The sequence below is a fragment of the Perissodus microlepis genome, chromosome 1 (assembly GCF_051167445.1).
Source record: "Perissodus microlepis isolate ML-2025 ecotype Zambia chromosome 1, ASM5116744v1, whole genome shotgun sequence".
Lineage (NCBI taxonomy): Eukaryota > Metazoa > Chordata > Actinopteri > Cichliformes > Cichlidae > Perissodus > Perissodus microlepis.
In genome coordinates, this window is record NC_140461.1 from 13564183 (window position 1) to 13576391 (window position 12209).

General features: G+C 39.5%; 1 protein-coding gene across 1 annotated transcript; it reads right to left on the minus strand.

The window, feature by feature from the left end:
• Positions 1 to 3082: 3082 nt before the first annotated feature.
• On the minus strand, positions 3083 to 5440 carry LOC146393540 (regulator of G-protein signaling 9-binding protein). The gene has a single exon (XM_084930678.1). It carries the CDS (start codon positions 4728 to 4730, stop codon positions 3990 to 3992), a length of 741 nt encoding a protein of 246 aa, XP_084786804.1. The 5' UTR covers positions 4731 to 5440; the 3' UTR covers positions 3083 to 3989.
• Positions 5441 to 12209: the final 6769 nt, after the last annotated feature.

A 12209-nucleotide genomic window follows, 5' to 3' on the forward strand; every position in this document is an offset into this window, starting at 1 on the left:
TGCACTTTCACTAATTCACACTCAAAATTTAAAATGTAAAAAAAGTATATTACAACTTTATTCATAATGTTCTTTCTTCTGTAGTAAGAAAGAACCGAAAAACCACCTGTTTTTCAGGCCGAAAAACTGGTGGTGGCTCAACGTACCCATAGCCTTGTCTCACACATTTCTCCAGTACAGTATTTTAAGACGGGATTTTTTTTTTTCATAACTGTTTTTGGTATCAGCTCTCAAAAACACAAAGTGCACTTTAAATGTGACAGACCACTGTCTGCTGGACTGCTGAGACGGCTAGAACAAGTGGGAAGAGGCTGAACCAGCACAAGAGATAGATCCAAATATGCTGTCATAATGTCACCTGTGTTCATCAGAAAAAGTACTTTAATGTCACTCTGATCTGACGAAAACATTTCTCCCAGAAAAAAAAAATGAAGAGACACACTGAAGCGAGTCAGCAGCCCTCAGTCTGGTTTTCATCTTTCTGACATATTTTACCTGTCAGCTTGATAAAAGATGCAGAGCTTCTGTCCCCTTTTGCCCTCCCCTGTCCTCACACCTCATCTCTTACTGCTTCAGAGTGCCGTGTGTGTAGGATGGTGGTGGCAGAAAGCGGGTGAGTTGAAATAACGCTGCTGAACCTTCTGTGCTGTTTGCAGAGTATGTTAAGGGTTTCCATAGCAACTCACAGCCTTGAAAACCCACCATCTAAGTCCAGATGAAGTGATGATGCAGTGGTCTGTGTCTGCCAAGTGTGTAGCTCACCTCTTTGTGAACCAGTCTGCTTAGTGTGCTTGTTTCCAAGCGAGCAAATTAAGCAAATACATGGTTTTGTTGTGCATAAGTTAAAATAAAATACCTCCAAACAGCTGTTGAGAAACCTGATTTACTCACCTATAAAGGTGAGTGATGGAGCACTCTAAATATTTGATGCTGTGGCTATTTTCAGGAACATCTTGCATAACTGAAATTTTGAAAAAGCGATTTAAAAGACGCATGAAACAGTCTCTGAGTTGCATGTTGCATAAATGCTCCTCTTCCTCTGGAAGTGAGTGGAACAAATTTTAAAGGGCAGCATTTGAGGATGCTTCATCTCATTCTCTACTTAAATCTCCTCCCTCTCATCCTCATGTTTAATTAATCGCTTTTATATTTTTAGATTTCCGGATGACAATATAAATCTGTCATAAGTTTCGAGAGATTCAAGGTCCATGACTCACTGTTAGAAGAGCATAGTGCCTCTGTGAAATGACAGCAACGATAAACAAGATGTCAGAAAGCCTACTGTGAATCAGATGTGAGTAGAGCATGCCACTGATTTTCACACATCAAAGTCTTCCCAAAGAATGCTTTCAGCTTTTTTGTTAGAAGATTAATTATCTTGCATTTTATCTACTTTGTTTACTCTATTATACTAGTTTCTTTTTTAAATGTTTCTCCACAGAATTTCTGTATTGAGAGGTGGAGAAGAGAGAGAGATTCATTTCCTGGAAACAGGAAATGAATCTGAAACTTGAATACCTTTACAACGTTTTACATATAGTTCATATATATACACACACATATATATGTAAAGGAAGGAGCCTCTGCTTCGAACAGGAATGTGGATGTACTGTAATTGCATTTAAACATGTGAGATAACTACATTCAGCCTAAGACTCAATTGACTTCAAATGCCATGGGTCCACTTACCATATACAATTAGTACAAGAGGACCTCCTTAATAGAGAAGAAGCTGATCATTAGGGTCCTTTCAGGGCTCATGTGATGTGCAGCTTTTCAGGTGCCAGCATTTAAACAGTCTTTTCATTAGAATTTGCATCAAACTTTTATTTTACTGATACAAGTGTAAATATTTATCTTGAATTATTATTTTTAGTTAAATTGGTTCTTATTTCAAACTAAATGGACCCCCTGCTGATTTGACTGATGACCAGAGTCATTACTTCCATGACTGTTTGTTGTTTCACTTATGAAATGAATGAGAGTTTAGTGAACATGAGTTAACCAACTTGCAATGAAGATGAGGAAACTCACAGGATGAACACGGTGGCCTGTTGGGGAAAGAAACTCAGACACCTACTTACATGAATTGGCATGTTTGTTAAATGAATAATAATGATAACACACACACAAAAATGCAATGAGTTTGTGCATAAATCTGGTTTTCTATTTCCCTTACATAGACATTATGGCTATGTAAGAAATGAAGTTTTGTGATACCGTCTTCCTGGATATTTTAGCCTGGAGGTATCAAAGTACAAGTTACTGTGATTTCAAACCCAGATTATGACAAAGTTTCAATGACCATTATTATTTTTAGACCAACATGTTTCATCCTTGAAAATTTTACCCACATATACATTTCTGAAAATATCTACATGCATGCTTATACCAACAATTTTGCTATCTTTTTTTTTAAGTGCACTTTTGTCTTTTTGACTTTTTAGATTTTTTGTCAAACTTTTGTGGAGTTAAAAAAAGTGGAAGATGTTTTCAATCCTTTGCATAATTCTATTTTAGGAATTTTAGGGTGGTTTGACAAGCATTAGATGCATTATCTCTCTATATGTTAAGGTTTTTGTTTTTAGCCTAATGTACTAAAGCATGTGACTCGAAAATATTTCTGGAGCAGCACTCGTTTCTGTTTTGCAAATTAATAACTAACTTGAATTTATATTCATGTTGGGCTAAAGAAAACTGTCTTAGTGTGCATCTACCCTTAACTAACAACCACTTGGGTGGAAACTTTGACTCTGACTGCTTCCAGTTCAACTGGATGCCAGTCCAGAAATACCCTTAAAGGCTCTTAGATGTAAAACTATTAGGGATTTAAGCATAGTCTACTTTCCATTTAAATGAAGTACTATTTTAAACCTAAGGTGGTTAAGTGGTTAATTCCCTTCTTAAAATATCTCTATGTGTGTTAGATGTATAGATCTCTAGCTTAGGTTTGCAGTGATTACAAACTAGGCCTGGACTGGTTATGAGTTACAAGGTACACAACTTACCACACCTTCACACAAAGTGACTTTACAAGCATGCCTGGTCATGTTTGTAAAGCACCTATCAAACTGCAAGCACATTTTCAAGTGTGTTTCGAAGTTTTATTATAATAAATATACTTGATCGTATGTACATTTTCTGAAACAGCAGTATATACAAACCTTCTATTCATGTTGCAATGTACATTCAACACTGTGCAAGAAAACCCTGAAAAGGAACATGAGCAGGCTTACAGTGAATGGGTGCGTTATTAAAAGACTGTGAACATCTCTTCGGTCCCAAGGCTCTCATCAAGCACATTGTGATTTGATGCAGTAAAGTAAGATGCAGGCCTATTGCAATCTGGCTATACAGATTATTATGACGCATTAAAACGGTGCTGAAAGGAGTGTAGAAGAGTGCAGATTTGATAACATCCGACCAGTGTGGTTTGAGGAGCAGAGATTAACTGTGCTGGCTTCCACTATAGTTTCAATAAGACGACCGTTTTTTAGATGCCCCCCTGCTTGTTTGAGCAGATTTAACTTTTCTGGATGCAAAGCATCAATCCACAGAACATCATGAGAATAGTTAACCGTAGGCTACATTTCTGCTTGAGCTTTTCCACTAATCCACTTGGATTACGTGTTGTTTATATCATCCTGATGGCTAGACTCTGTCACGTAATTTTATGACCTTTTTTCCCACCCTCTTCCAAAAATAAATGGTCCACTGGCCCTCCCCCCAAACATACTTTTTCTACCTCACTCTCATTATTTTCACACTTTGGCTATATTGTTCTAGTACATTTTAGCTTATCTAGTGCAATTTCTCATCTCTGCCAAATACATTCACAAATCCAGGAAAGCTTAATAACTTTTCTGTGTCCACATTATTTTTCAAGCCCAAAAAGACGCTCTTTCTCTTTCTTATGGGCCTGCAGAGTCTTACCGCTCCCTGGGCAGCTCCACAGGATGTCCATCAGGGTGGGCTTTTGGTTAGACAGTTCACATATTGACGACCAAATAGCCTAGAACCAAGGCGACTATAACGATGACAAAGAATCCAATCACAGCGCAGATTGACGCAAAACCAGTCTCCCTGCTCCCTCCGCCACCGTCTTCTTCTTTGGGCTCTTCTTCGCAGATCGAGATGACACCCACTGAGGAATTCCCTACACTCATGTTGGACTTGAGCTCAGCGCCTGCCTCCTGCTTCGCCTCCACGGCCCACGGCGCCACCTGCACCTTCATCTCCATCTCTTCCATCATCTGGCTCACCTGGGTGATCTCGGCCTGTAGGTCTCTGAGGTCTGCCGTGTCGATATTGCTGTCCGCCTCGTACTTCATATTCTGCACGCTCATGGCCCGGGCCGCCACCGTGGTGGTGCTGCCGGTCATCCCTGTCTGGATGAGGTGTTTTGTGGGCACCTTGAGGGGGAAATCCTGTGCTATCTCTAAGGACCTTTTCATGTCCACCTCAAGAAGCTCCATGCAACTAGAGAACAGCACCCACAGGCGCTCGTACTCGGCTCGATCCTCTTTGCTGATGGTCTTATCTTTGAGCAAAGAAGTCAGTTTAGTCCTGTTGGCCACCGCCAGCTCCTGGGCCTTTTTGCGGGTCTTCTTCAGCTCCTCTCGCAGGTTTTGCGAGTCCGAAGTGCTCCCAAGAGCGATGACCAAATGCCTGTAGCAGGCGGTCACTTTGTTCAAAGCGTCCAGCATTGTTTTGCATTCCTCTTTCCCCATGATTGATAAAAAAAAATCTATATCCTTCTTAGAAAATATGAAATGATTAAAAAGGGGGAGCTGCAAACAGCGCGCTTATTCGAACAATGCTTTAGCCACTGACCTCGGTTTAGTTTCCACGGGAGCTCACCAGCCGCTCTCCAAATCCACTCAACGCGCTGGTGAGAGAAAATTCCTCTCTATCCATGCTCCTTCCTGTGCAAGCAGATACAGAGAGTGGCTTAGAAATTAATGCCCCCGTAGCCTAAAAGGCTTTAGATTACCTTTGTGTTTTCCCACACGAGATCATACGGCTCCGCAGCCCGTCTCCTGCAGGACGGATGCGAACGTGAAACAATCCAACCACCCTTTTATGAAATTGCGATCCCGATTCAGCCACAGGTGTCACAACATCCGCCTAACCGTTTGCGTAGAGAGCTCGGCGCCTTTTCTCTTCAGCAGCTTAAAATAAATGTTCAAAGAAAATGCGCTGCCGGACAAGTTAGGTTCGCCATTCAGCGTCCGCGAGGAGCAAAGCGAGCCATTGTTGTTTTGGTTTGTTTTATCTGCATGAGGAGCTGTCCACTTCAGCACCCGATCGATGATTTTTAAATACCAGTAAGCGCCTTCTGTAGTCACATGTGCACGCACAACAGTGCTATTCAGCTACAGGCAGAGGCAGGGAAGCAAAACAGCTTCACTCCCATTGGTTTTTTTTTCCACACAGGCGTTTGGTTTACATTCTTCATGCTATTGGCTGCTCTCTCCGTGATGTGGGCAGAACTGCGATGTCTATCAGCAGGGAAGTCAAATCACAAACACCTTAACTCTCTGACAATACCATTGTCATCAGGGTCTCTGCTTATAGTCGGCTGCACGAGGAAAAATAAAGACCGGTGAACCCAGAGAGGAATGTAAAATAAATAAATAAAAAATACGATTGTTATTTATATAATTTTTACTTAAGTTAAACAATCTATACTTTTAGTATGAATTGTTTAAATGAATGGTTCTTTTCTTCCTCTTGGAACTATCCTCTGTTTCAGTGTTGCCTATTACTTCATCTTCACTGCTGGAGTCTAGGCTAAAGAGCTTTCACTGGTACTCTCTCTCGTTCCCACAGTTCCCTTTCAATGGCCATAAAATAATCAAACTCTGATGCCCTGCAGTATATATATGTGGCTTGTAGACTTCCTGTGTTAACAGAGGCTATATTGCCATCAACATAAAAATGCACTGTAGTTTCAACTAAGCTGCAATAGGTAGCAGCACACTGATAAATCTACCCTAATCTGTAATGTATGCCTGCCATCACTATGTTAGGAACTCTCCAACTTCTTGGTAAAGCCAATAACTAATAATAATTACTAATCCCATGGCAACAACTCACTGCATTTAGACATGTAGACATGGTAAGGATGAACTGCTGTAGTTCAAACTAAGCACCAGAGTGGAGAATAAAGGGTATTTAAGTGGTTTTAAATGTGGCATGATTTGTAGTGTCAGACAGGTTCCACTGAGTATTTCAGAAACTGCTGATCTACTGAGATTTTCCCCACATAATCATCTCTAGGGTTTACAGAGAATGACCCAAAAAAGAGAAATTATCCAACCAGTGACAGTTCTGTGGGTGAAAATGCATTCTTGTTACCAGAGGTCAGAGGTGAATGACCAGACTACTACAGGCTGATGGGAAGACAACAATAACTTAAATAACCACTTACCAAGGTTTGCAGAAGAGCATCTTTGATTGCACAACATATTGAATCTTGAAACAGATCACACTGGGAGCTATTCGTATTAGCTAAGGACAAGGAAGCAAGGTTAGGTTAATTTAGGTTAATTTGTGTGTGCTCATCAAAACAGGAAAACAGAAAACTGGAAAAACATTGGCTGGTCTGATGATTTGATTTCTGCTGCAACACTCAGAGATAGAGTCAGAACTTAGGAATAAATAACACGAAAGCATGGATCCATCCTGCCTTGTGTCAGTGATTCAGGCTCTTGATGGTGGTGTAATGGTGTGTGAGATATTTTTGGCACACTTTGGGCTGTTTAGTACAAGTTGAGCATTGTTTCAATGCCAACAACTTACCCGAGTATTTCTGCTGACCATGTCCATCCCTTAGTGATCACAGTGTACCAATCATCTAATGGTTGCTTCCAGCAAGATAACAAACCATGTAAAAAAGATCAAATCAAAGTTGTTTTATTTTATTTCATTTACATATATTTTACATGACAATGTGTTCACAGTCAGTGGACCTCAGTCCATTAAATCACCTTTGGGATGCATCATGGATGTGCAGCTGACATCTGCAACAACTGTGTGATGCTATCATATCAATATGAACCAAAATCTCTGACACCTTAATCTGTGGAACAAAGAATCAGAAAGTTCTGAAGATAAAACTGGCTTCCAACCCAGAATTAGCAACATTTTTTCTGATAAAGACATCGGTGAGTGTAGAGTGTAGTGGAGGGTGATACATTTGAAAAGCTGCAAAAAAAACCAAACACTATTGACGATGCTGCACCACCTTTTCATCAGCATATCAAAAATGTATAATTTTGCAATACTAAAAATAACAGAATAAAAAATTACCATCTGGTTGACATGTCACAGCTGAGTGTGTTCATTGAACCTGATGTGTAATCAGGTTCAATGAACACTGAAAGCAAACCCAAAACAAACTGATGATACCCTGATACCAAAAGATCTTTCATAAACTGACTAAACCTTCAGTCACATGTTCCTATAAAAAGATAAAACACTTTGTTTCTGCTGGTGTGTTGTTCCATCTGATTTTAAAGCTAAGCTGATGTGATTATGAGACACACGTTTGCGGAAATAGTATTCAGTTTTTCTCTCATGTGACTACTTGCCTTTTTTTTTTTTTCAGTTTTATAAGTGTGGTAAAAGTGGATAATTTGTGGGTTGTCACCACAGCTGCCTGCACACTAGGAGGAGGCCTGTTGTTGCACACAGTACTGGATGGATAATGTGTTGTTTAGTTGGCTCCTGCTGTGTTGAGAGATGAGAGGCACATAAGGCTGAGTGGTATTTGCCTGCTTTGCTCTTTTTGCATTATTCAAGCGGATGGGGCCTAATGATCCAGTGACTACAGTGCAAAGCTAATGGACTGGAGTGCAGTGAATGCCTGAGGAACTGAGTGAGAGGCTTATTGTTCGTTTCACATAAAATGACATCTGCTGTGGCATGGGAATTGATTTCTTCTGTTCAATTTATTCCTAGTTTGAATCCATTTTTGCTCATATCACTCATTAAAAACATTATGCATGCCCGCCCCTCATATTTGATGCTTTATAAGGTAACTGTGTACTAAAACCTGCAGATCACCATCCCAAGATTACAATATGTGGCTCTGCTGTAAACTGCACTGTTTAATATATTTAAAGTGCTGGTAGCCATTTCAGCACTTTCTGACTAATAACAAATATCTTGGTTGAGTCAGATGATCTTGGCAAATGGATCGTCTTTCCTTTCAGGAATATGTTTCCATGGCTACCTCTCACCTCTTACTACTCTTCGGTTATTTTTCTCCAAGGTATTTCATTGCTGACATTGCTCTGAGATGTCATCTTTCACTTTGTGCATTTAATGTTACAAATCAGTTGTTTTCTGTTGTTTATTTCATGTTCTCATGAAATTCCTTAAGGAGCTAACTTTTACATAGACTAAACAAATAACTCAGTTTCAATTTTCATTTCATGCGCTTTCATTAACTTATTTTGAGCTTGAATTTAAAGTGTAAACAAATAATAAAAAATATAGGAATTCATTCAAAGATTAAAGACCATATAAATTCCCAATAAACGTATAACTGGGCGAATGTAGATTTTATTACCTTTATAAATAACTGATGAAACGCTAAAGTAAGTCGGACTTGCAGGATTAGAAAATTGGCCATAGTCTCTGTCTTTCTCCTCTCCTGTAAAAAGGTTGCTGATAAGCTGTTGTGTTAGATTCAAGTGATGAGTCAGACATGCAGTGGTCTGATTACTCTCAGTGCCAACACATGATGGAAAACTCCATTTTTGATTTCCACAGGATTTTTGTTTGCACAGGACAGTAAAATGATATAGAAGCTCTCCAGATATTACTGTTGTTTTTACACAGATTATTGAAGAGATAAAGAAATACCCCCAAATCTCTGTTTGTGTAACAAATGCATTATGAGTACATCATTAGATCATTTACACTGATATAGATCCCAAAGAATATGACACATATAGCAATTTTGTTTTGCCTGGAAGAGCTACAGTGATGCACTAAGTACACGCCATGATTCAGTAGCTTATAGAACTACCTTTAACTCCAGTACACTGAGTTGCTTTCTGTGTAACTTTAACTCTCAGATCATTGTGGATGAATTTTGACACACTCTTCTTTACAGTGTTGCTTCTTCCTCTCAAGGTCCTGCCACAACATTTCATTCAGGTTGAAATCTAGACTTTGACTGGGCCATTACAACATCTTGATTGTTTTCTTTTTCAGTCCCTCTGTTGTAGAGTTGATGTTTTGTTTGGGATAATTGTCGTGTTAGATGACCTAATTTTGAAAATGCTTTAGCTGTCAGAGAGATGACCACACATTTGACTCTGTAATACTTTGGTACACAAGGGACTTCATGGTTGACTCACTGACCGTCTTGTGGCTGCAAAATAAGCCCAACTCTACACCACTGCACCACTGTGCTGACAGTTGGTATGAGGTGTTTGTGCTGACATGCTGTATTTGGTTTTTGCCAAATGTGGCACTGTGCTTCATGGCCACAAATCTCCATTTTGATCTCATTCTTTCAAATGATGTTTGAATAGATGTATGAGTGTGTATTTGCCAGGGTACTTGGCAGGAAGGTTGTTCCAGGCTTTTTAAAAAAATTGCCATCTTTCCTTTTTGGATTCATGCGTCCTCCGGTGCTTCTGTCTCTTTATGTAGTCCAAATATCAATCTTTGATGTTGAGTTCAGGGTATTGTGGAGTCTTGTTCTTCTTGTGATTCTTGTGTTGCTGCACAATGAATTTAAAAGAAAAGAAAAACCCCAAAGGTATTACTGCACTGAATAAGAATATAAACAGCTGAAAGCAAAAATGATATTTGCATTGGCTTTAAAGAGAGTCTCAACCTTGCAACTATCTTCATATTATATGCTTATGTTATATACCTAAATTAAATAGGTAAAACTGGCATATTTGACATGATTTTTATCACTAAAAAGTAAATACATCAAAATGTCATATTACAAAAGTATTTAGTCACTTAATTCAGTACTGGCAGCTTTGAGTGTGGTTTTGACAACTGGGTTTAGACAGGAAGTGCCTCTTAGTTTCTCTCTTCAGAGTTCTGCAGAGTTGTTCTACAGGCTGTAATTGTGGGCCTTGGCTAGGTTGCTCAGGGACAGTAAGACTGTTGTCCTGAAGTCACTCCAGTATTGTCTTGGCTACATGCCTCAGCTCATTGTGGTACTAAAAGCTGAACCATTGCCCCAGTCTTAGGTCCAGGTTCTCTCTGTGCTGCACTGAGCCTTTAATGAGTCCCTCTGTCTCCTGCTGCTGTTGGGCAGTGGCTGTGTTCACAAGTATTTGGGAAATTTGCCTCTTATGCTTTATCTCTGACAGGCTCTATAAGAAGTGTCATTTACCTTTTCTTAAACCAAACCAAGTAGCCTATACAAACTGTGAAAGGAAAAAACACGCACACATACACAACATAAAACAAACTTCCATAAGGCAAAATTATCCCATTAGCAGAATTCACCAAAAAAAAAAAAAAAAAAAAAATGTCTAAACAATGTCAAAATTCTTTTCCATGGAGATTATTAGATTTTAGTATATGATAGCATTCAGATGCTAAATTACTCCATTTTTCAATTTTTACTAAAATAAAATATAGTATTTATGGAATGTTTAACTGAGAAATTTCATGCACCAAGAGCTAAGCATTAAAATAAGAGGCTCAAGAGGTTAAAAAGAGGAGGAATTTAAAAGGGAGGAAAACATCTTAGTGTGTAAAGGATACACAAATGATGCTATAACATGATACAAATTCTATAATCCAGATTAGCAGTTTCCTACAGGTCCTGGGATTAGCAGTATAATGCTCACTAATGTATCTTTTGAAGAACACTGATCTGTCTCTCTTGCATTTTCGTCATATGGAATCAATGGTTTTAGGGAGGAAATGGAGGCCTCTGATGCTTACTACACTTTGTGTGAGATGATGGTTAAAAGAGGACAGACATAACCATGGTTTCCCCCTGATCTCTGATACTCTGACCAAATACATTAGAAGACTCTAACGTCTGTAAGCCCTTTGATAATCCCAGTAAAAAGCTCCAGCACTAACTGATATTTCCCAAATGACCAAATATGCTTTCTAGTTACAGCCAGCTTTAAGTTTACGCTAGTGCAGTCATCAATGTGACTGCTTTTGTTAACACTTAAGTGAGATCCTATTCTTAGTCCGTGGGGTTTAACATGATGTTGGCCCACCCTTTGCAGATATAACAGTTTCAGCTCTTCTGAGAAGTCTTTCCACAAGGTTTAGGAGTGTGTTTATGAGAATTTGCATTTTTGAGGTCAGAAACTGATGTTGGACAAGGACTGGCTTCCAGTCTCCTATCTAATTCATAACAAAGGTGTTCTCTCCGATTGAGGTACTCTGTGCAAGACAGTCAAGTTTTTCCACACTAAACTCACGCATCCATATCTTTATGGGCCTTCTTGTACGCTGATGTGCAGTTCCAAAACTGTTCCCAGAAAGATGTAAGTGTGAATTTGTCCAAAATGTCTTGGTATGCTGAAGCATTAAGAGTCCTTTTCAATGGAACTAAGGGGCAAAGCCCAATACCTGAGAAAAAAAACTCCATTGTCATGGTTCCCTTCTCTTCCTGGCTTGAGATGTCCTTTCGTCTTTCTCTCTCACACACTCTTTTTTTCTCTCAGCTCTGCATTGTCTTCCAGAGGTAGATTGTTTTACTACTCTTTGCTGCGGTGATCACATACCTGAATTCAGCAACCAATCACACACCTGCAGGTTGCCAGACCAATTATACTCTGGCTACTGGAAGCTGGAGATTCTCTTCAACTGACACCAGATCATTGCACTGTTAAACAAGCTCAGCTCACCTTCCAATCAGTATTGCAAGAATCAGTGTTTGTGCGTTTCTTTCCCTCTTCCCTCTCTGTCCAGAGCTCTTTCAATGCAGAGTGGAAAAGGGGATATTAGACCAGCATGGGAGAGTAGCTCAATGAACACAAGAACGCTTATGGGGGATAACTTTGCAGCCACCACCTAAGAACCTGTGTTGAACACTGTATCATAATAAACTTTTTTTGTTCAACTTACCTCTGTGCTCTCCACTTTATACCAGGATACCCACGGACTTAACACCTACACCATGATCCCCTCTAAACCAAACCTTACTTTTAGCACACAAGTACTGTTCCTCTGGCAACCACCAAACCCAGATTCAT